The sequence below is a fragment of the Carcharhinus amblyrhynchos genome, chromosome 22 (genome assembly GCF_965287045.1).
Source record: "Carcharhinus amblyrhynchos chromosome 22, sCarAmb.v2.hapA, whole genome shotgun sequence".
Taxonomy (NCBI): Eukaryota; Metazoa; Chordata; class Chondrichthyes; order Carcharhiniformes; family Carcharhinidae; genus Carcharhinus; species Carcharhinus amblyrhynchos.
The window spans coordinates 18,749,309-18,775,121 of record NC_137345.1 but is presented as its reverse complement, the minus strand read 5'-3'; the positions used below and the strand labels follow the sequence as shown (position 1 = coordinate 18,775,121).

General features: G+C 41.0%; 1 protein-coding gene across 9 annotated transcripts in view; it reads right to left on the bottom strand.

The window, feature by feature from the left end:
- The window catches only part of LOC145357028 (C4b-binding protein-like), a 51,834-nt gene extending 28,288 nt beyond the window's left edge, over positions 1-23,546 (bottom strand). For all 9 annotated transcript variants that reach the window (XR_013889234.1, XR_013889235.1, XM_080210074.1 and 6 more), the window contains exons 1-4: positions 23,239-23,546; positions 12,192-12,392; positions 5,496-5,592; positions 2,605-2,678 (exon numbers count right to left, since the gene is read on the bottom strand). Coding sequence is in view for 7 of the 9 variants with exons in the window: in XM_080210074.1 (XP_080066200.1) it covers positions 2,605-2,678; positions 5,496-5,592; positions 12,192-12,392; positions 23,239-23,317 (451 nt within the window). In the remaining 2 variants the exon portion in view is untranslated. The remainder of the gene's footprint in view (positions 1-2,604; positions 2,679-5,495; positions 5,593-12,191; positions 12,393-23,238) is intronic.
- Positions 23,547-25,813: the final 2,267 nt, after the last annotated feature.

Sequence of the window (25,813 nt, the reverse complement as noted above, 5' to 3'; positions counted from 1 at the left end):
TCAGCTGAATCAACAATGCAGCATAGGCCAACCACACTTTGACATCCTGATTCCAACCCGACATTATTTGGGGAAGTAGCAGAAGGGAACACAATGTCTTTTATATTGTAATAGTGATGTTATCATAAAACTGTCCATGAATTGGCTGCTAATATTTACAATGCAAAAGCTTGTAGACCTAGTTTTTTTTACATATTTGGATCTATAAATTTGCCTCCCGAACAAGGCAACTGTCTTTAATGGTGTAATTGTCAATACAGTAAGAAGTCTCACAACACCAGGTTAAAGTCCAAAAGGTTTATTTATAGCAAATGCCACTAGCTTTTGGAAATGGCTGTTATTTCTTTCGTCAGGTGGGTGGGAGTTCTGATCACAAACAGGGCATATAAAGTTTGTTTGTGTTTGTGATTAGAACTCCCACCCACCTGACAAAGAAACAGCCAGTTCCAAAAGCTAGTGGCATTTCCTACAAATAAACCTGCTGGACTTTAATCTGGTATTGTGAGACTTCTTACTATGTTTACCCCAGTCCAATGCCAGCATCTCCACATCATAAATGTCACAGCCAGATCAAGGACACTAGAATTAAAATACTGATGCAAAAATAGAGGCAAAGAAGTGAGGCTCAATCTTTACCAACATTGAGTTACTTGCCTGCTATAAGTACAGCAAATATCCCGCCAAAAAGCAACTCCAAATGACACACCACACAATGGCAGTGTGGAAGGAGCTCCCTCAGACAGAGATGCTTAAAATTGGGCACATATCTTTTAAAGTGCTCCTGGCTAACCATCCCTAAAAAACATACAGTAAGTTGAACTGGATGATTAGTCAGGTTGTATGCAATTAAGGATTTTGGACAGGAGTTTGCACATGAAATATAATGTATTTTTTTTACTTCCAGTAAAAGTGGTAGAAGTGTCCGTAGTACTTGGCATAGGTATAATTCTGATTCTTTGAGCATGTATTGCAGTCAAATGCTGGGAATACATTATATAACAGAATATCTATCTGAGGAAGTAACTGCCTAGATTGTCTGATTAACAATTCCAGATGATGTGATAACTGGTGAGAAAGATCCCAGAATGGAACCCTGGATCAAAAGATCTGAACTTTTACGTTTCTTTAGAAAACATGGAGGAAGAGTCATAGGAAAAATATCAATTAAACATGAAAAGATTAATTACAATACAATATTCCTTTACTACTCCTTAGCTTCACAAATATACTCAGATTTTAAGGTTAACATGGATTACAAAGTATATCTTAAGCTACAAAGGTCTCAGTAACACAAAGTCCCTTTAAATACTCAAGCTGGCTATGGCAAAAAATGCCCTTCACTCTGAACCCAAATTAGTGCCTGTGGATCTGTTTTCAGATTTGTCCTCAGATGATCTTTACACTGTGAACCACCTTTCCTCTTTGAACTCCAGCTTCCACATCAGTGATATCAAATTCCACTTTCAAAAAGACACACTTCTTTCAAATTTTTTAAAACAAGACTTTCCCTCCAAGGTGTTCATCAAGGATTTGCTTACAGGTTTTACACCTTCCCCCTTCAGGATTTCTTTGTCTTCACAGCTGTTTTAACAGATTGTATTAAGATGGTATCAAACACTTGACTTATCTCTGAAATCTGCTTTCTCACTTTAAACATGGTTACTGCAGCCGACTCCTTAACTTAGCCTTCTTCCAGTTCTGCTGTTTTTTCAGAAACATTCTTTCTGTCCCAATTCCCTGGTTATATTTGGGCTGAATCTGGTTCTTTGGGAAGTCTCCCTTGTTTGGCCAGCTTGTCTTTTCCTGGCAGAGTTGAGATATGCTTACTCCCCGGTGTCCTATCTCCATTGCAAAATTCAGCTAAAACAAAATTCAAAAAGCCTTTCTACCTTAACAGGGCTTCCAGTTATTAAGCAGCAACCACATGCTTCTACTAGCTTTTATTTATTCTTCATGCTGAACCTTCTCCAAGTACAATAGAAGCACTGTTGGAATTGAAATCAAAATCCCCAGACATACATCTTTTTTCATCATGAATCTAACTATAGTTTACCCTTTATTATGCAAAAACACTAAATGAAACCCACTTAAAACTATACCTTATTTCTAATGTTTACTAATATAAATATACATCTTTGTTTTCCTAACAAATGCAAGTAGGTAGATCCTTAGGGCAGACTAATGGAGATGTAGCTGTTGTTATTATTGATCCTGAGATATGATCCATGTTATCTGTCACTGAACCTGTCAATATGTATGCATATCAGGGAAGTCCTGTGAGCTCCAAGTCTTTGGCAGATTAAGGAATTATCCAACTTCTTCAACATGAGTGCTCACTAACGCCAGTGCCTTGCTGACGAGGCAAAGTGTCAACTGAAAAATCCTAGGGGCTGTAAATTCTCCTACTTTCATGTCCACAGGCCCTTTACAAACAAATCTATTTTAAAAATTTTAAAAACGTGAAGATACAATCCACATTTGGTCACACCAGGCCCAAATGCTTATGCTGATCATAGGCAACATCCCTCAAAAGGCCAAAGATGGAAAGTGATGTTATTTGCTGAAATGCAAATCATCCGCACAAGGAAAGGGAACTTGACTTACCTTCACATGTTGGGACTTGACCATCCCAACCATCAGCTTCACACATTCGGAAGTTCCTACCCACCATCTTGTACCTAGATTAAAAAAAAAATCAAGTTACTGAGTTACTATGTATAAAAAAAAGCAGAAATGACCAATTAATAGACATCAATCTTGCAGCTAAATGCAACAATTGTACAGCATCCTGATCAGAGAAAACATTAATGGTTTCAATGGATACAAGTCTTGAAACTAATACAACTGTACATAAAACAAAATGGCAAAGAATGCATCGGCAGAGAAACCTAGTAAAACTAAAAGAAAGCTGGATTGTTCTTAGTACGATCCTTAATGAGTACAGTCTACTGCTCTGTTCATCTGAACAGAATTACTAAAGATATTAGTGCAAAACTTGGCTCATCCTTCGGCCTCGGCGCTTAAATGAAGCATTTTAATAAATAAGCGATCAGCAACCTCAAGCGCTGAGGTGGGCTATCAATTCAGGCATCAATTATAATTAGATATCTGAGCTTTGTAATGTTGTCAACAAAGCCAATCGTAGGGAGGGGTTTGCATAACTTCCAACCCAAAATTTCACAACAGAAATGGTCTATATTTAACAATAATTAAACAGTTACATTTGAAAGCGGAAGCCACAAAATTGCCTGGAGTTGATAAAAGAAGCATTCACTTTGGCTTCTGCGAAGAGTCTACAGATCTACTACAGTGGATGGGGGTAGTGGATCTTACCTACTAGGTTTATTACTTCGATGCTGTTCCACATAACAATGCGAGTCATCACATCTATACGGTAGGTAGCAGGAAAATACAAGGCTATAAAGATAGCCTAAAAGAGAGTGGTAATGCGAGGAAGATTGAAGAAAGGAAATAAGTTGCCAGTGCAGCCTCACAGGTTGCTTTTTTTAAAATTAATTTTTGAACTGCTGGAAAAGAATAGAATATTTTTCAAGCAATTATGTATGTTCATAACACAAAAAACAAGTTCCATGCCAATGATATGAATGAATCGGCAATAATCCAAAGCTACCTGCACGGTTGAGGTCAACAACTAGAAAATGATGAATCGAGTTCAACATTGACAAGTGCAAAGAAACAAGAAAGCAGGTTATATATTAAATTGGTAATTATACTTGAGGAAACAGAGCAGGAAGTAGGGCAACATGAGATGTTAAGAAACATCAAATTCAGTGATCACAGCCTATGAGGAAAGCAAAAATCATAGCAGTATATGGCAGGGGGTGTGAAACAAAGCCTATATGATAAAACTGCAGGTAGGCTTGGTTTGGTCACATCTGGAAAACTGTATTTATTCTTTGTTTAAGTTGTATAGGATAGCAGCAGAATCACTGACAGGTTTCTTGAGAAAAGTGTTGAGGTTAATACAGAAACTTAAAATCCAGCTGTGAAGAAACTGCTCACTCAATAACTTCACTTCATGGAGATGTAAAAAAATGAGGAGGACTTGAGAGTTAGCTTTAGGATTGAAAATTGAATACAGTGAAGTTCTATCCAGGAAAGAATCTGAGGAGTAAGGGACACATTTGAAATAGGGTTGTCAACTCTGATTTGATGTATTCAGTCTCCATTTGTTTGGGCCCACAGCTAGTTGTGGGTAATGCTTCTGTTGTTGCCATTTACATCCGTCCAGACCCTCTATTTGTTTCTTGTCTCATCTGTATTGTACCATTATCTTTTCTGTCATTTTCTTACCTCTGTACTGTAAAGACTGTTGGAATCGCAGATGGAGGCCCTTGAGCCCATCAAGTTTGTACTAGTCAATCAAACATCTATTCTGTTTTCCAGCATTCAAACTGTAGCCTTGTCATATTTCTAACTTTATTGAGTACTGATGAAATGCCATTGAATGGAAATATTTTCTCCATGGATGCTGGCTTAAAAGATTATTTCCAGAGTTTGTTGTTTTTATTTTAAATTTCTGCCACCCCAAGCATTTTAGATCAAACAAATTCCATTAATTGAACAAAATTATGGCTCTAAGCAATTGGAACCAATGTTTTTGTAGGATTTTATGACTTTTTCAATATACAGTACATTGTAAAGAAAAAAACAAAAGCAGGTCCAAAGCTAATTCAATATTTTGCCTCTACATCCTATCGCTGAAGACAGACTTACAGTGGTGAGGCTTAGTCTTCAGAAAGAAGCACCAAAGCTGCTTGACTACTGTAATAAAACATATTATAAAACTGCACATATCACAAGCTGAAATAAACTCTCCCTGCCTCTCTCAGTTTGTTTTGCTCTCCCTCCCTATCCCACTCAGAACTCAGTTTCCAGGTAATTATATTTGACCCCAATGCAGTCAATCACACACTCGGTAACGACTTTCATAAAAATAGTCATGGTCCAGCAAGGTTCAGTCAATGTGATGATAAAGAGCACAGACCTGAGACATTGCTGTAACATTCCATCCTTGTTCATGGCTGGGATTTTCCTGTACTGCCTAGAGTTAACGGAGTTTTGGCTGGAAAACTGCCGGACTTGCTGAGTACATTCAGCATTGTCTGATTTTATTTCCGTCAACGTGTTTCAGTTGCAAGCCACGACATCGTAAAGACATTGTGCATGGGCATACCATGCATACAATTACTCCCGAGTTGCCAATAAACACTGGGCAGATCTAATCACCAATTCCAGTAGACTGCAGGGGGCAAAGGTTAGACATAATTCTCCAGCAAGATTTTAGAAAAGACCATGGTTACAAAAGTAATATAAGCTATTAGTTCTAGAATCACTGTAGATACGTGGAAAGAGGGATCAACAGTATTTTGCTGCCTAAAATATTAATGTCACGAGTAACTAAAAAGTAAAGGCATAACTCTTCACCAAAATCATGTTAGCCTCATTCAACAATTGGTAAAGCAAATACTTACCCTGTGTTACAGTAAAAAGTAACTTTACTTCCAAAAGTAGCAGTTGGTGCGTCATAATATCCATCCACTATCTTTCCTGGATTACCACAGGTCTTTGCTACATTGAGAAAGGGAAATAAAAAAAGTACTGTAAAACACCAAGATTTCCAATAGCACTTTGCTGAATGTATTGTCAACATTGTATTGGCCAAGATAAGGCTTCCCTGGAAATTAGAGCTAAATTTTCCACCTATTAGCAATTCAAATTTAGGCAAGGCAAATTTGTTCCAACAGTAACCCCATACGGTGGGGAAGCTTAGTCTTCAACGTCCTTATTTACATACAGTCATAGTCATAGAGGTTTATAGCATGGAAACAGACCCTTTGGCCCAACTTGTCATGCTGCCCTTTCTTTTTTAAAACCCCTAAGCTAATCCAATTACCCCATCTGACCCATATCCCTCTATACCCATTGTACCCATGTAGCTATCTAAATGCTTTTTAAAAGACAAAATTGTACCTGCCTCTACTACTAATTCTGGTAGCTTGTTCCAGATACTCACCACCCTTTGTGTGAAAGATTTGCCCCTCTGGAACTTTTGAATCTCTTCCCTCTCACCTTAATCCTATGCCCTCTAGTTTTAGACTCCCCTACCTTTGGGAAAAGATATTGAATATCTAGCTAATCTGTGCCCCTCACAGATTATTTTGTAGACCTCTATAAGATCACCCCTCAGCCTCCTACGCTCCAGAGAAAAAAGTCCCAGTCTATCCAGCCTCTCCTTATAACTCAATCCATCAAGTCCCCGGAGCATCCTAGTAAATCTTTTCTGCACTCTTTCTAGTTTAATAATATCCTTTCTATAATAGGGTGACCAGAATTGCACACAGTATTCCAAGTGTGGCCTTACCAATGTCTTGTACAACTTCAACAAGACATTTCAACTCCTATATTCAATGTTCTGACCAATAAAACGAAGCATGCCAAATGCCTTCTTCACCACTCTGTCCACCTGTGACTCTACTTTCAAGGACCTATGAGCATGTACCCCTAAATTCTCTGGTTTTCCTCTTTCATCCTTCTTAAAAGCAGAGTAATTTTCCAATCCAGAGGGATGACTCCTGAACCTAGGGAACTCAAAGATTATAGTTAGTGTATTTACAATGTGTTCCTCTTCTTCCTTAACACCCTCCTGGGGATTTGTTACACTTTAGTTCCTTAATTTCCTTATCAATGTTTTACTTGAGTTAATTTTATTTAGACTCTGTCCCTGAACCATTATTAATTTCCTTGGGACATCCTGCAAGCTATCCCCTTTTTCTACTGTAAATACTGAGGGAAAGTAATCATTCAATATGTCTGCGATTTCCCAATAGTCATTGACAATATTCCCACTTGCAGTCTTTAGTGGGCCAACATTGTTCCTGATGACTGGCTTTCCTTTTACGAGACAAAAAAAATTCTTCTTATTGATTTTTACTTCCTTTGCAAGTTTCCTTTCATAATCCCTTTTAGTAACTCTTAAAAGCTGCTTTATGGCCCTTTGCTGGTCTAAGTATCTTTCCCATTGAACAGGACTTATGCTGTTTTTTGCATTTTTGTGAGCTTTTTTTTTAAGTTTCATGCTGTCCTTATCTTTTTAGTTGTCCATAGCTGTTTTTCTGTGAAGCTGTGCTTTTCCTTTACAGGGTTACAAACAGATTCCGTAGTGCATTAAATGTTTCTTTAAACATCATCCACTATTCTTTGGTTGCTTTACCCATTATCAGATTTTCCCAGTTTACTGTGGACAGTTTCTGTTCAGCCAGAGGGTGGTGTATCTATGGAATTCATTGCCACAGAAGGCTATGGCACAGATGTCATTGAGTGTATTTAAGGCAGAGATAGATAGGTTCTTGATTGGTGAGGGGATCAAAGGCTATAGGGAAAAGGCAGGAAAATGGGGTTGAGAAACATTTCAGCCATGATCAAATGGTGGAGAAGACTCAATGGACCAAATGGCATTATTCTGTTCCTATAACTTATGGTCTTATCTCATTAAAGTCAACCTTACCTAAATTTAAAATTCTAGTAGCTGATGTGTGCTTTTTGCTTTCAAACACCACACTGAACCCCTATGAAGTTATACTCATTATTTGATAAATGTTCACACACAATTAGGTTACTAATTAAATCCAGTTCATTACTAAATCCAATATTGCTTGTCCCCTTGTTGCATCCAGGACATATTGCTTTAGGAAAGAGTGCCAGACACACTCCAGAAGTTCACTACCTTTCTGACAGATACTTGCCTGCCTCTCCCAATCTATGCTAAAGTTAAAATTGTCATGCACCCACAAGATCTCGATAGGTGATTCTGTTTCTAATTGGTAAAGCCACTCCACTCCCTCTGCCATTTTTCCTATCCTGTAAATCTTACAATCCAGTATATTGAGTATCCAGTCTTGACCTTCATGCAGCTCTCAGTAAAGGCTATTATATCATAAACTCCAATTTGAATTTGTACCTACAGCTCATTTAATTTATTCTTTACATTCCATGCATTTGTATTAATAACTCTTATTTGGACCATACATTCTAACATGTCCCTTGTCCCTTAGCACTTTAAACTTTATTCACCTATTTACTATTTCTCTCTTCTGGTTTAATCAATATAGTTCTAATAATTCTGCCTTAACCTGCCATATCTGAAGAAGGATTCCTGGCCTTTTGTTTACTCTCCATTCTGTTACTTATTTTTGAAGCTGTATTCATCCCACCAGAGACCTCCTCCATCCACACCCCATCAATAGATCTTGTGTAGTAAATCACGTAAAGAACTGTTTATTATGAAAATTACTTTATTTTGAGGAACAATGATTTTTGAAGTAAGAGGAAAATATAGCCAAATCCTGAATATCTGTATCACTAAATCAGAGGTCTTACATGGACAATCTTCCAGTCTAGTACCTTAGATGCCTCAGTAGATACTGCAGTTATTCTATGTTAAAGTCAATCAATGATTTTTAAAACATTTTCCCTCTATCCCATTGTTGTGTTTTAATGTTATCAATACTTTTATTTATAATAGAGCATAGGTTTAAGATTTCGAACACGCATGCGACAAATTTTCTTAATACGCCATGTCCGAATCCCTGGATTTATGAATTGAACTAATTCCTGATATTTAACAATTAATCCAGTTTGAGAAAATACGACTAAGAATCCTCATCACTTGGCTTATCTTGATCAACAAATGGGCACAAAATTCCAGTATAGCTGCGCTAATACTAGTGATCCAGTCAGTGACAGGATCACTAGTATGACAGACATTTCAGATTGAAGCTTAAAGGATAAAAGGAAGAGTAACAGGCTGCAGGAGAAGGAACCTGATTTAACTAGGAATCATCAGGGATTGGGTTTGGCTCCTCCCTCTGCGACTGGATCCGTCAGTAAGGATAGGTAATGATATCTCCTCCATAATTATCCTCAACACCAGTGCTCCTCAGTCCCTTACTATACTCTTAATAAACCTATGACTGCGTGGCCAAATTCCACTCCAACTCCATTTTCAAGTTTGCTGATGGCACCACTGCAGTGGGTTGGATCTGAAACAACGGCTAGATGGAATACAGGAAAGAGATAGAGAATCTGGTGAAATGGTGCGATAGCAATAATCTCTCCTTCAATGTCAGTAAAACAAAGGAGTTACAAATATATAAAGAGGAGGAGGCTGGCTAGAGTGAATGTTGGACCCTTAGAGGATGAGAGGGGGGATTTAGTGGTGGGAGATGAGGAAATGGCTGAGGCCTTAAATAAGTATTTTGCCTCAGTCTTCAAGGAGGAGGACACGAAAAGTTTGCCAGATATTAAAGATAGAAGGGTGGTAAGAGTTGAAGGCCTGAATGCGATTACTGTCACTAGAGAGGTAGTGCTTTATCGGCTAGGGGGACTGATGGTGGATAAGTCCCCAGGACCGGATGGAATGCATCCCAGGGTTCTGAAGGAAATGGCAGAGGTGATAGTAGATGCCTCAGTGATTATTTACCAAACTTCGCTGGATTCCAGGGAAGTGCCGGAAGATTGGAAAACGGCTAATGTTACGCCGCTGTTTAAAAAAAGGTAGCAGGCAAAAGGCAGGGAATTATAGGCCGGTTAGTTTAACATCTGTTGTTGGAAAAATGCTTGAATCCGTCATCAAAGAAGAAATAGCGAGGCACCTAGAGAAGAATTGTTTGATAGAGCAGATGCAGCACAGATTCGTTAAGGGGAAGTCGTGTTTGACAAATTTATTGGAATTCTATGAGGATGTGACTAGTGCGGTAGACAGAGGGGAACCGGTGGATGTAGTGTTTCTCGATTTTCAAAAGGCGTTTGATAAGGTGCCGCACAAAAGGTTGCTTCAGAAGGTTAGGGGGCATAGAGTTGGGGGTAAGGTGTTAGTCTGGATAGAGGATTGGTTGTCTAATACGAGGCAGAGAGTTGGTATCAATGGGTGCTATTCTGATTGGCGGTTGGTAACTAGTGGAGTGCCGCAGGGATCGGTGCTGGGGCCTCAGCTATTTACCATTCATATAGATGATCTGGAGGAGGGGGCTGAGTGTAGGGTAACAAAATTTGCTGATGACACAAAGATAAGTGGAAAAGCAAATTGTGTGGAGGGTGTGGAAAGACTGCAGAGGGATCTAGATAGGCTGAGCGAGTGGGCGAAGACCTGGCAGATGGAGTACAATGTTAGCAAGTGTGAGGTTATCCACTTTGGCAGGAATAATAGTAGGAGGGATTACTATTTAAAGGGCGAAAAGCTGCAGCATGCTATGGTGCAGAGGGACCTGGGGGTCCTTGTGCATGAGTTGCAAAAACCCAGTCTGCAGGTGCAGCAGGTGATCAAGAAGGCGAATGGGATGTTGGCCTTTATAGCGAGAGGATAGAATATAAAAGCAGGGAGGTCTTGCTGCAGGGTATTGGTGAGGCTGCAGTACTGTGTGCAGTTTTGGTCACCGCACTTGCGCAAGGATATTTTGGCCTTGGAGGGAGTGCAGAGGAGGTTCACTAGGCTGATACCGGAGATGAGGGGGTTGGACTATGAAGAGAGACTAAACAGATTGGGTCTGTACTCATTGGAGTTTAGAAGGATGAGGGGGGATCTTATAGAGACGTATAAGATAATGAAAGGGATGGATAGGGTAGAGGTAGAGAGATTCTTCCCACTCAGAAAGGACAACAGGACTAGGGGGCACAGCCTCAAGATAAGCCGGGGCGGGGGGGGGAATGCAGTTTAGGACGGAGTTGAGGAGGAACTTCTTCACTCAAAGGGTGGTGAATCAAGTGGTGGAGGCTACCTCGCTAAATATATTTAAGACACGGGTAGATAGGTTTTTGGTAGGCAAGGGAATTAAGGGTTTTGGGGAGAAAGCAGGAAAGTGGAACTGAGCCACTTCAGATCAGCCATGATCTTATTGAATGGCGGGGCAGGCTCGAAGGGCTAGATGGCCTACTCCTGCTCCTACTTCCTATGTTCTTATGTTAGTCATCGACTTCACAATGGTAAAGTGGAAATGGTCAAGAGCTTCAGGTTTCCATATGTTCAGATCACCAACAATCTGTCCTGGTCCCTCCATGCCGATGCTATAATTAAGAAAGCCCACCAACGCCTCTACTTTCTCAAGAGGCTAAGGAAATTTGGCATGTCTGCTACAATTCTCACCAATTTTTACAGATGCTCCATAGAAAGCATCCTTTCCGGATGTATCATAGCTTGGTATGGCTTCTGCTCTGACCAAGGCCGCAAGAAACTATATAAGATTATGAACATAGCCCAGTCAATCATACAAACCAACCTCCAATCCACTGACTCCATCTAAACTTCCCAATATCTCAGAAAAGCAGCCAGCATAATCATGGACCCCACACATCCCAAACATACTTTCTTTCACCTTCTTGCATTAGAAAAAGATATAAAAGTCTGAGAACACATACCAACTGACTCAAAAACAGATTCTTCCCTGCTGCCATCAGACTCTTAAATGGACCTATTATATGTTAAGCTGATCCTTCTCTTCTCCCTATCTGTAACTGCAACACTATATTCTGCAACCCTGCATCCTCTCCTTTCCTTCTTCCCTATGCACTCTTTGAAAGATATGTTTTTCTCCGTATAGTTTGCCTGTACAGCACGCAAAAAACAAAACTTTACGCTGTATCCCAATACATGTGACAATAATAAATCAAATAATTCAGCATTAGTGTGTCGACTAAATCTATAAATTATCAACAATAGTAAAGATTTACTGAAAATTGAAAATAAATTATTTTTGCATAATTTATATTTTTTTCTACATTTGGCAGATTAAAACCAGATAACTTTATCAGTACACGATATCAAACAATTTATGCAGCTGGACAGTGTCAGAATGACAACACATTTTTAGCACTGAGCAGGTAAAGTGGCTTGCTTTGAGGGTTGACTTTTCACTGGAGAAACTGTACTTGAAGGAATTTTAAGGCAATTTTGATGCTTAAGTACTTACAGTTTTGGGTTACCAAACACAGACAAGATATGCAAACCAGAGGTAAAGAACAAATGAATGTGTATGTACATTGCACTTTATAATTAAGTATGAGAGAGTTACTTACAATACATGAAACTATATTGGTCCAGTAGGAATCACTTTTCATGTAAAAGAACAGGCAAAGAGAAAAAACAATAGATTGGAATAAAATTATTCATCACTTACGTTCACAAATGGTCTGTAATGGAGTCCATGTTGAATCCTTCCTACAGGTAACAGTTCTTGAATCATTTAATGTTTCTCTGCTGAATATGTAACCCAAATGACACTTGTACGTAATCTTGGTACCCACATCAAACAAGGTCTCAGAAGTAAATTTCTCAGTTGGGGAACCATTTTCCAACTGTGGAGGTTTGCCACAGTTACCTTTAAAATAAAAGAAAACACTTAAGCTCAATGCTTCCACAGTATATATTTTAACAGATAGCTCAGAGACCAATATTTAACTCCAAGATTTCTTCCTCTAAATAGATATCTCTCTTTCCATCCAAGCATTAGGACTTTTAACATTACTTTGATTTGCTGATATCCGAGTACTCTTTTTTGGTCTTTCCTTTCCTGTGTGGATTAGCTGGCGGGGGTATTCACAGATATCTTCAGCCTCTCTTTCCAACATCCTGAGGTCCCTATCTGCTTCAAGAAGGCAACCATCATTCTGGTACCTAAGAAAGACCAAGCAGCGTGCCTTAATGACTAACGGCCGGTAGCTCTGACATCCATCATTATGAAGTGCTTTGAAAGATTAGTCATGGCACAAATCAATTCCAGCATCCCGGATTACCTGGATCCACTACAGTTTGCCAACCTCCGCAACAAGTCCAAAGCAGACGCCATTTCCCTGGCCCTGCACTCAATCCTGGAACATCTAGATAACAAGGACACCTATGTCAGACTCCTGTTTATTGACTACAGCTCAGCCTTCAAAACTATTATTCCCACAAAACTCATCTCCAAACTCCGTGGCCTGGCCTCAGCACCTCCCTGTGCAACTGGATCCTAAACTTCCTAACTCACAATCAGAAAGGGTAGGCAATAATACCTCCTCCATGATCATCTTCAACACCAGTGCCCCACAAGACTGTGTTCTCAGCCCCCCACTGTACTCCTTATACACCTATGATTGTGTGGCCATATTCCCCTCCAATTCGATTTTCAAAGTTTGCTGACGATACCATCATAAATGGGTCAGATCTCAAACAATGGCGAGTCAGAGTACAGGAATGAGATAGAGAATCTGATGATTTAGTGCGACAACAATAATCTCTCCCTCGGTATTAACAAAAAGAAGATAGCCATCAACTTCAGGAAGTGTAAAAAACATCAACAGGGACGAAGTGGGGAGGGTCGAGCGCTTCAAGTTTTTAGGCGTCCAGATCACCAACAACCTGTTCTGGTCCTCCCATGCTGACACTATAGTTAGGAAAGCCCATCAACGCCTCTACTTTCTCAAAAGACTAAGGACATTTGGCATGTCAGCTACGACTCTCACCAACTTTTACAGATGTACCATAGAAAGCATTCTTTCTCATTGTATCACAGTTTGGCATGGCTCCTGCTCTGCCCAAGACCGCAAGGAACTACAAAAGGTTGCAAATGTAGCCCAATTTATTACGCAAGCCAGACTTCCATCCATTGACTCTGTCTACATTTCCCGCTGCTTCGGCAAAGCAGCCAACATAATTCAGGACCCCATCCATCCCGGACCATCTTCCATCTTCTTCCTTCGGGGAAAAAGACACAAAAGTCTGAGGTCATGTACCAACCAACTCAAGAACAGCTTCTTCCTTGTGGCTGTCAGGCTTTTGAATTGACTTACCTTGCATTAAGTTGATCTTTCTCCACATCCTAACTATGAATGTAACACCACATTCTGCCTTCTGTTATTTCCTTTTCTATGAACAGTATGCTTTGACTGTATAGCACGCAAGAAACAATACTTTTCACTGTATGTCAATATATGTGACAATAATAAATCAAATCAAAATTAGCAAATTTTCTCCAAAGATATTCAGGACTTCGTCTTCACAAGCACTGCGCAGTGTTCACTCCTGCCAACACTGCCATGAACAGATGCACTTGTGGCAGGCAAGGTGGCAAGGTTGGGGTCAAGTACGTTTCTCCCTCTTGTTGGTTTCCTCACCACCTGCACCCCGTCCAGTAGTCTAGTCCAACTGAGTCCATGATAGTACTACTAAAACATTCTTGGTTACCTACCCCTTGCCACTCACACTGCTTCCTCCAAGTAGTGTTCAATATGCCCATGTTTGACTTGATGCCACGAGACTTCACGAGGTCCAGAGTCGATGTTGAAGACTCCAAAGGCAACTCCCTTCTGACAGTATACCACTGGGCCGCCCGCCACCTCTGCTGGGTCTGTCCTGCCAGTGGGGTGGATATCAGGCTGTTGTTTGACTAGTCTGTGAGACAGCTCTCCAATTTTGGCACAAGGACTTGTAAGGAGGACTTCGCAGGATCATTTCCATTTCCTATGTCAATGCCATTCAGTTTCATTCCTTTTTGTTTGTTTTCTTTGTAGTGGTGGATACAAATGCTAAGCCATTTAAGAGTTACATTGCTGAGGGTCTGAAGTCATCTGTCATTAAGGGCTGCAGGTTTCCTTTCCCAAAAAACATTTGTGGGTTTTTAATGACATCTAGTCACAGATGTTTCATTGAACTTAAATTCCACCATTTGCCATGGTGGGGTGCAAACCTGGATCCCCGGTCTCTGGATTACTAGTTCGGTGACAGTATCACTGTGCCACTGCCTCCCCACAGTTAGTTACAGTAAAAGTATTTAGACATAAAATCTTGTTCTTCCATTATCTCAATTTATGCCTGGGAAATTAATCTATTTTTAAAATCTGTGTGGGGATTGAAGCACAATTATTAAACAAATGTTATTTAAATATTTTGGAATTTTAACAGATTTTCAAGTTAAATTGGGTTACAAAAATACTGTATTCTTACCAAATAATATATAGCGATACAGGGTCAGATTCTGCTGGCCTGGACCCCAGTGGTGGAACTTGTCTTTGCTGGACTCTGATGCTCTCTGAGAGTGGTAGGAGTGCTTTCACAGATCCTGCAGGCGGCTCTGAAAAGACTCACTGAATTATCAGATTTACATTTTGCCCATTCTGTGCTGGACTAGTAATGCCTGCAGTAAGAGGGGAGGGTTTACCTTCTTTGGGATCTGAACAGGAATGCTTGCTCTCACTCCACCTCCTAATATATTCCCCCTCCTTCAAGGAATAACAAAGGGTATGGCTTCCTGAGCTCTGCAGCAATCCCCTCACCTCCATCGAAACTCACCTCTCAGTCCTAACTCTAGATTCTCAAGTGATGGAACTGACAATGGCTGTGGTCAAAAAAGCTTTGCAAAAGGACTAGAACACCATTAGCTCTTAGCATTATATATCTACACCAACTTTACTCCCCAGCTGAACACACACTTCAAGTAAGTACAGTTACCACCATAATTCTTAATGATTGGAACCAAAGTGAACCACTTTTACAAAGAATCCCAACCTTTTACTGGTGCATTACCAATGGAGGAATAACACTTTAACAAAACACACAGGAAACTGAATATTTTATTCAAGTAAAGCAACAGTTCTCTGTCCCATTGATATCTTAGGTCAAGCTCTGTAACAGTAGATCTTGCACCAATCACAAACACAATATCAATTCTTTTGTTGCACCAAGGAGAACACCATTGCTCAAAGGAATACCTTTGTTCCAATGGCCCACAGCATGGGATTAACAACCTTCAGTTGCCTTTCTGGATCCTCAAGATTGCTCTGGAGCCCTCTTCAATAAGAAGTCTCACAACTTCTTACTGTGTTTACCCCAGTTCAACGCCAGCATCTCCACATCATGCCTTCTTCAATTACGAGACTTGGATGGTATCAATAATGGCTCAGCTTGCAGAACTGCACATATGCAGCTTGCTCCCAGTCTACACCTGCACAAAAGATTTGAGATCCACTGAGAGTTGACGTTCCCAAACACTGCTCTCAGCTACATCAAAGTAAGTTTCGTTTTCATAATAGAAATTTATGCCAGAGTCTTCTGATCGATACAGATAATCTGGACTGCGTTTCAGTCCTAGCAAACTAAATTTGAAGATGGAGCAATAAAATGAAACAGAAAGCCTCAAAGCCTTAGGCAGGCAATAAAATGGAACTTAGATTTGAGTAAATGGATACCAATGCAGCAACCTAAATTTATAAAATGCCTTTACGTAATGAAACATTGCAAGGTGCTTTGCACAAACATTATAAAACACAGCATTACACTGAGCCACATAAGGTGATAGCAGGTCAAAAGCTTGGTGAAAAGAGATAGATTTTAATGAGTGCTTTAAAGAGGTCAGTGAGGCAAAGTAGTGTAGAGAGGGAATTCCAGAATCTACAGCTAAAGGCATGGTCACTAACAGTGCAGTGACTGAAATTGGGAATGCACAGGAGCCCAGAATTAGCTATCTTGGGGGGTTGTGGTGCTGGAGAGATTGCAGAGATAGGTAGGGATAACGCCACTGAGTGACTTGAAAACCTAGGTGGGAATTTTAACATTGATTGGGAACCAAGGTAGGTCAACAAGCACAGAGCTGATAGGGGAATAGAACTTGCTGTGAGTTAAGACACAAGCAGCAGAGTTTTGGATATCCATAAGTGTGAGAAGCATTGCATGTGACAGACCAGCCAGGATCATGTTGGAATATTCGCGTCTAGAGGTAATGAAGGAGGGTTTCATCAGATTCCAAGTAAAAAGATTTCATTATGTATGTATATAGTTTTTTGGTATAAGTGCTACCATACCTGTAAAGTAGGAAACCCAAAAAATATGAATATAGAGGGTAATACATTCATAGAATCCCTAAAGCACAGAAGGAGGCCATTCAGCACATCAAGTCTGTACTGACCACAAACCCACCAAGGCCCTATTCCCTATTCCCGTAGAACCCACGTATTTACCAGGCTAATCCCCCAACACTAGGGTCAATTTACCTAGGCCAATCAATCTAACCCACACATCTTTGGACTATGGGAGGAAACCGGAGCACCCAGACAAAACCCATGCAGACACAGGGAGAATGTGCAAACTCCACACAGACAGTGACCCAAGGTCAGAATTGAACCCGGATCCCTGGCGCTGTGAGGCAGCAGTGCCAATCACTGTACAACTGTACTGAAACAATATGGCAGCATTAAGTAATGAAGGAGTTATGAGAATGAAAAAGGATCCCTTAAAGGCCAAAACATAGCCCCCTGAAGGAAGATGGCCCACTGGAAAATGTCACAAACAGTCCTTATAATATCTTGAAATCTGCAGTGTCCATTCATGCTCAGTTTAAAGCAAAAACCAGGAAGTTACTTTTAGAAATCATTTACTCCTCCAGCTTCGCTATACCAGTACCTCGCTTAAGGCCTTGGCATTCACATACACAATGGGCATACACAACTGCTCACTAGCTATATGCCAAAACACTCCAAAGAAAATTAAAGCATTTCATTCAAGTATTAGTGAATATTTAATGGTCTGTTACGTCCTAATTATTGCTAAGCAATCTCTCTGCGTGGAGTGTGGCTCTGATTTCTTCAAATTTTAATTATTATCGAAGAATTGGTTTTCATTTCTATCTCCTGCAGCACATCCCCCCCCCATATATTTCATCCAGTCCCTTTATTTCACTTTGTGCACAATTTTTCACTGAACTAAATATTGCAACTTCCAAGTTTATATTCTGTACATTTCAAAAGATGTTTTCAATCTGATTGGTGAAGGAGGCACACTCATGCTAGCCCTGTTCACACAGATCCCAGGTCCTTTGTAAAGAATGCTGAACAACTGCAAGTAACACAAAAAGCATAAACAGTGCATGGGTAGGTGTAATGGATAGTGAGCACTGCTAATTTGTCGCTGACCACAAAGTCCAGGCTCTTACAACCGAGGGTAGGGTGGGAAGGTGGGGGAGATGGTTATTTGTGAGCACAGGAGAAGTTGGGCAGTGTTATTGTGTCTCAGGAGGGAGCCTCCTTGGTTTTTCTTCAAATTCCCAGGCCTGGCGGAGGGGAAAGTTTTCCCGAAGATGAGAGATTGAGAGAATTGGGGAATGTCAGAGAGACTGATCCTCGCTCTAATAGCCATCTGGGTGGCCCGGGTCGCGGGTAAGCAGCGCCCCCCCCAGCCTTCATTGCTGCTTCTCATCCGTTTGCTTCCAACACCGCTCGACGGGGAGAACTGCCCAGAGCCATGTTAGGACCCAGAGGCCGGGAATGGGGGAACCTCTTAACAGAGCAGAGGCAGACAGAGAGGAAGAGGCGATTGTGTGGATGGTTATTCCCAAGGCACAGGATCTTGGCATTAAATTCAAAGTGTATTTATTAGTATCACAAGTAGGCTTAGATTAATGAAGTTACTGTAAAAATCCCAGTTGGGGTACACTGAGGGTAGGTTTAGCATGGCCAATGCACCTAACCAATACATCTTTTGGATTGTGGGGGGAATCTGGAGGAAACCCACGCAGACATGGGGCAAACATGCAAACTCCATACAGACAGTGACCCAAGCCAGGCATTGAACAACTTCACGCGACCCTGGCGCATGAAGATAGCAGTGCTAACCACCATGTTACTCTGGGGTTGTGGTGAGGAAAGGGAACCTGTGAGCTGGATGGAGTACATTACATATTGTGCAAACAACAAGCAAGTCATTACAGTGTAAGGATTTGAGAGTAGGATGGTGAAATGCTGTCCATCAGAGAGCTGAATGCCTAGCAAGGATGTCAACTTTAAAATTCAGTGTGTTGCTCAAGTGAGAGCCAGAGTAGGCTAGTCAGCAGGAATGATGAGTAAATGGGATGCAGTTCAAATTGGAGTTTTTTTTTGTTTTTATTCCAATTCAATCAAACCAAGTCCAATTCAGAGTTTCAACAAGTTGACACATTCCCAATCCAAGCTGACAAGACAGGGTCTCACCTCCTGTCTTGGGCTTGATCTACATGATCCAAGCTGATTGGAGTAGGCATAGCTCCTCCTCCAAGGCTTGATCTTATTTGCATCTTAGCCAAAAGGCCAAGATGCTGCTTTTAAAAATTGCTTCAAATGAAGCTATCATGTAACCTAATGACTTCAAGCAAGCACAGCATGTCAATACTACACTTGATCTTAGCCAAAAGGGGGTGAAATGTGGGCAGCCAACCAAATGCATATTGGAATAAGAATGATTAGAAATAACACAGGTGTGAATGGGGGCTTAAGTAACTAATAAGATGAGTGCATCATGGTTTTGTTATGGAGGTAGAAATAAGTGGAGAAGTGTATATATGGTTGGAACATCATCTTGCTATGACAGCAAGATTGCAAACAGTCTGGTTCAGCTTGCCATGAGCAGCATCAGAGTATGATATTTTGAATGAGTACTGGAGATAAAGGTTTCTGGTTCCTCAATACTAGAAATTTCTGCCCACATATTGGGCAATGAAGGGGTTCCACAGAGGTAGAGGCAGGGTAAAAATTGCACGTTGCAAGAGTACATATGGAAACTGAAGCCATGTTTTAAATGTTGCTGACTAATGACAGCTAAGGATCAATCCTTGAGGGATACCAGAGACAGCAGTACAAAGTTGATGTGAGAAAGCATTGCAAATATTCTCTTGGGTGTGATTGAATAAGAATAAAACCAGGCAAATGTAACTATGGGGTACTGAAGCCATGGGAAGAAAACAATGTGAATTTGGGATGAAGAGTATATACGGAGTGAGAGGTGTGGGGAGGAAAGAGGGCAGTAAACATAGCAGAGTGAACGTAATTGATAAGAATCATGGCGCTTATGAAATCATTCAATGCAGTGGCAGTGAGAAGATGTTTGAGAAATTGACTGGTATTTGGGTGTACTGTATAGAACAAAGATTTCAAATGATGTGAAAAGGGTGAAGTAAGATGAGTTTTCTAAAAGGGATCCATGATGGGGCTGATGTACACTAAGTGCTCAAATTGTATTGTGTCCCTGGTTGATGTGCGCCATTGCTCTGCATATTGTAGGGTTTAGTGTTCAAGGCAGTGGAGGAATAAAAATGGAGAAAACCTCTGAGCTCTTTATTGGTGAACTATTTAGCTAAGAATAGCTGTGAATCATAGTTGGTTTCAGAAGACTTATACTCCAGAACCACGCCCCTAACCCTGCAGTTCCAGCAATTACCTGCTTGCCACTCCTCAGCTAGGGCTACTTGGCTCCAAATTTCATTAAAGCTTAGTTCCAAAGACAAAAGAACTAAATTGCAGAGTTAGTGCGAGTGACTGATGCCAGTTTTGCCAAAGGTAATGATCAAAGGAAACTGCTACCAAAATTGGTGGCATAGTTGAGAGAGAAGATTATCCAGGATTGCGCCAGGATCTTGATCAATTAGGCCAGTGGCTGACGAATGGCAGATCGACATTAATTTAGATAAATGTGAGGTGATGCATTTTGATAGACTGAACAAGGGCAGACTTACTCAAATAATGGTAGAGTATTGGGGAGAGTTATAGAACGAAGAGATCAGAGGGTACAAGTTCATAGCTCCTTGAAAGTGTAGTTACAGGTGGAAGTGGTGAAGAAGGCATTTGACATGCTTGGTTTCATTGATCAGAACACTGAATACAGGAATTGGGACATCTTGCTGAAGATGTATAAGATGTTGGTAAGGCCATACTTGGGAAACTGTGTACAGTTCTGGTCACCCTATTATTGAAAGGATGTTATTAAACTAGAAAGAATACAAAAAGATTTACTAGGATGCTACTGGAACTTGATGGTTTGAGTTATAAGGAGAGAACATAAGAACATAAGAAATAGGAGCAGGAGTAGGCCATCTAGCCCTTCGAGCCTGCCCCGCCATTCAATAAGATCATGGCTGATCTGTCGTGGCTCAGTTCCACTTTCCCGCCCTCTCCCCATAACCCTTAATCCCCTCTCTTATCAAAAACCCATCAACCCGCGTCTTAAAAATATTTAGCGAGGCAGCCTCCACCACTTCAACGGGCAGAGAATTCCAGAGATTCACCACCCTTTGAGTGAAGAAGTTCCTCCTCAACTCCGTTCTAAACCGCCCCCCCTTTATCTTGAGGCTGTGCCCCCTAGTCCTACTGTCTTTTTTGAGCGGGAAGAGTCTCTCCACCTCTATCCTATCCATCCCATTCATCATCTTATACGTCTCAATGAGATCTCCCCTCATTCTTCTAAACTCTAACGAGTACAAGCCTAGTTTATTCAGCCTCTCCTCATAGCTCAACCCCCTCAACTCCGGTATCAGCCTAGTAATGATAAACTGAGACTTAGGGGTGATTTTATAGAGTTCTATAATATAATGAGGGGCATTGATCAGCTAGATAATCAATATCTTCTCCAAAAGGAAAGGGAGTCTAAAACTATAGGGCATATGTTTAAGGGGAGAGATACAAAAAGGTCCAGAGGGGCAACTGTTTCTCACAGAGTTGGAGAGTGTCTGCAACAAGCTGCCAGAGGTGGTAGTAGTAGAGACAGCTGCAATTTTGTTTTTAAAACGTGTTCAGGCAGCTATAGAGGGATATGGGCCAGACAGGGCAATTGGGACAACGTAGGGATTTAAATAAAAAGGGGTGGCATGGACAAGTTGGGCCGTAGGGCCTATTTCTATGCTGCAAATCTTTGACTCTGACTGCAAAAGTAGAGAAAATGTTATTTATAGGTACAATACATAATCAAGAAGGCTAACATAATGCTATTTTAATTACAAGAGGAATTGAACATAAGAGTAAGGATGCTATGCTTCAGTTACAGGGCATTGGTAAGACTATATTTTGAATATAATGTGCAGTTTTGATCTCCATATTAAAACAATATAAATGTGTTGGAGGCACTGTATTGGATTCGTACCTGATATGTGAGTTTTCTTCTGAGAATACATTGGGCAGGCTGATCTTGTTTCCATTGGGGCTTAGAAGAGGGAGAGGTGACGTGACTGAACTATACAAGATCTTGAACGATCTAACAAGGTGGATGTTGAAAGAATGCTTCCTCTTGAGAGTTGGGAACTAGGGGGTACTGTTTTAAAATTAGTGTTACCTTTTATAGGACAGATAAGATTTTTTTTCTCTCAAGAGGATTGTGCAATGATGAAACACTTGGCCTCAGAAGGCGGTGGAAGTGGGAGGGTCACAGAATACTTTTTAAGACAGAAATTGATTCTTGTTAGGCAAAGTAATCAATCAAAGTTTATCGTGGGTAGATGGGAATGTGGAACTTGAAACAAACAAATCAGCAAAGATCTTACAGAATGATAACAGTAGGCTCGAGGGACCAGTATCGTCCACTCCTGCTTTTATTTTATATGTAAACTTCAATTCATCCAAAATTGTACTGCCCCTATCCTGGCATGTTTAACTATCGCGTTTTTATTAAACTAGACTGGTTCTTGGTCCCTTAAAACCTAAAATATGGGCTAATCCTCATTTATATTCCTTTATGCCTAAACTCTTCAAATCTTCTGAATTGTGTGTTTAATACACTCCCTAACAAGGCAGGCTGAAACAAAAAATTGTATAGTATCTGTCACACACTCGGGTAGTCCCAAGGCACTTTACAGCCAATGAAGCGTTTTTGATGTGTACAGTAAAAACAGCCAACTCGATTGTGCACAGTAAACTCCCAGAAAAAACAAACTATACTGTTATTGATTACAGGATAAAATATCGGGGGTCAAGACATCAGAGATGGTCCGTTTTTCTTATTAAAAAAATTGGATCTTTTTTCATCCACCCGGGAGTGCAAATAGGCATCTTGGGCTGAATTTATCGTTCGATAAAGGGGATCTTGCACAGAACAGCAGTGGATTTGGAATGGTTTTTGAAACCAAAGCCAAGTGATTCGGGGGTAAGAGAATTTGCTGCCCAGTGAGAGACGTGAAATGTAATATCAGAAGCCGGATGCTTTTTGTATTTTTAACTCGTAGACGATTTGGAAAAAAAGGTGCACAGGATGAAAACAATCAGTGAACTAAAACTGTAAATAGCGAAACCTTTTTATATATCCATTTTAGAATAGAATCACAGCTTATATAGATGTATGGGATAAATCACAGATTTGTGGGATGTAGGCATCACTGAGTAGACCAGGTGGCGATGAAGTCCTGTCCCGTCTACCTCCCCTTCAATGGTGGAGTTCACTTTTGATGTAGGAAGACTGCTTACCCGTGACCCGGGTCACCCAGATGGCCATTAGAGTGAAGATCAGTCTTTCTGACATTGCCCAATTCTCTCGATGGCTCATCTCCGGGAAAACTCTTCTCTTCGGTCGGGCCCGGGGATTTGAAGGAAAAATCTAGAATGTTCCCTCCCGAAAACCGTTAGAGCACAGTCCGATTTATTTTTCGCTTCTCTCGGGTCCTGATGACTTTGCCAGTATTTCAGTGCCAAGCGATGCGGCTCCTGATCTTAACTCCGACTCCACTTTCCGTTAATTCACCAAATTTCGCCCCGGCCGCCAAATACTGCGCACGCGCGCCCCGTCACACCTGCCGTTCCGTGCATGCGCAGCCCGTCATACGCCTCCGCATCAGCGCGTCTAGTCGTCCTTCGCATGTGCGTCCCATCACACGTGCCACTCTGCGCATGCGCGTCCCTTCATGCTTGCCACTCTGCGCAGGCGTGGCCTGCATTGGTGCTGTGAGTATGCGCGCCCAGGCACATACTTGCCGTCCTTCTTTGCACATGTGGGTCCTGGCACACCAGCAACCTCTCCCATTGCTGCTGACTTAAGATTGAGGTGTTGAATGAAGATGTCAAAAATATTTTTTGTAACAAGTAACTGATGGTGAAACCTTAACTAAAACTGTAAATAGCGAAACTATTTTATAAATCCATTTTTATGGGATGTAGGCATCACTGACTAGACCAGCATAAATTAGGTGGTTAGAGAAACAGTGACCCAGATTCGATTCCAGACTGGGTGGAGTTTGCACATTCTGCCTGAATCTGCGTAGGTTTTCTTTGGTTTCCTCTCATAGTCTAAAGGTATGAAGGTTAGATGGATTGGCTATGCTGGATTGTCCCATTGTGCCCCAAGATGTGTAAATTAGGGGGATTAGTGGGGTAAATAATTTGGGTTACAGGGACAGGGCCTCGGTAAGATTCTCTGTTGCAGTTGGTGCTGACCTGATGGGCTAAATGGCCTCCTTCTGCACTGTAAGGATTCTATGATATTGTCCATCCCTAGTTGCCTTTCAGAAGATGGCAGTGAGATGCCTTATTGAACTGCAGCAGCCCGAGGTGTAGGTACACCTACACTGCTGTTAGGGTGGGAGTTCTAGCATTTCAACCCAGTGAGTGAAGAAATTGTGATACTTTCCTAATTCAGGATGATGAGTGACTTGGAGGGGGATCTCTAGCTGGTGGATTCCCAGGTATTTGCTGTGCTTGTCCTTGGAGATTTATTAATCAAGCAGCTCCTCCTCCTCAGTGATTTCAGCCTGTCTCCTCGTACCTCTTCTTCTGTATTCACTAGGCAACAGTTTTCCCTTAACCTCTCCTGGCACACAAACCTGCCTACACATACTCATGGTTACCTATGCAGGAGGTCTTGTTATTCCTTTACATTCCTGACCTGTGCCTTGTAGATGATGGATAGGATTTGGGGAGTCAGGTGACTTGCTCACTGCAGAATTTCTGACCTTTGACTTACTCTGGTAATCACAGTATTTATATGGCAAGTCTAGTTCAGTTTATGGTAAATGGTAAACCCCCTAGGATGTCATGGTGAGGGATTCAGCGATGGTAATACCATTGAATGTCAAGAGGCCTGGCAATAGTCAAAGCAGGTATATTTGTGTTTTAAATGTATAAGAGAAATATTTCTTGATTGGAATTCAGTGATAGATTAGCAGTTCAGAATTGTATCCGTCATGTTTAAGTGTTGTTCAGTTGTTAAAGGTTAAGCTAATTCATGTTATAGTTAAACTGTGTTGTTAAATAAAGCAGTTTTGATAAAAGCTTCCCAATAGAATCATGCCTGGATTAAAATATCTTATTTTGGCAATTGTTGGGGTCTAGTCTGGCTTCATAATATACCTGGGATTTCTGTCCTGGCACAGATGTTGCTTGCCATCTCTCAGCAGAAGCCTGGTTATTGTCCAGATATTGCTGCATTTCGACATAGATTGCTTCAGTATCTGAGGAGTGAGTGATGACACTGAACATTGTGCAATCATCAACGAAATTCTCCATTTCTGACCTTATGATGGAAGGAGGGTTATTGTTGATGTAGCTAAAGATGGTTGGGCCTGCAGAGGTGTCCTGGAGCTGAGATGATTGACCTACAATCATAACAACCAGTTTCCTTTGTGCCAGGTCTGACTCCAATGAGCAGAGGATTTTCATGATTTCCATTGTCTTCAGTTTTACTAGGGCTCCTTCATGCCATACTCTGTGTAATGCTGCCTTGATGTCACTCTCACTGCACCTCCAGTATTGAGCTCTTTTGTCCATGTTTGAACCAAGCCTGTAATGAGATCAGGAGTTGAGTGATCTTGGCAGAAATGAAAGTGAGCATCTATGAGCAGGCTGTTACTAAGTAAGTGCCATTGGATAGTGCTGTTGACGATGTCTTCCATCACTTTACTGATGATTGAGGGTAGACTGATGGGTCAGTAATTGGCTGGGTTGAATTTGTCCTGTTTCTTATAAAGAGGACATACAATTTTCCACATTGCCAGGTAAATGTCAGTGTTGTAGCTATACTGGACAGCTTGGCTAGGGGTGTGTGCAATGG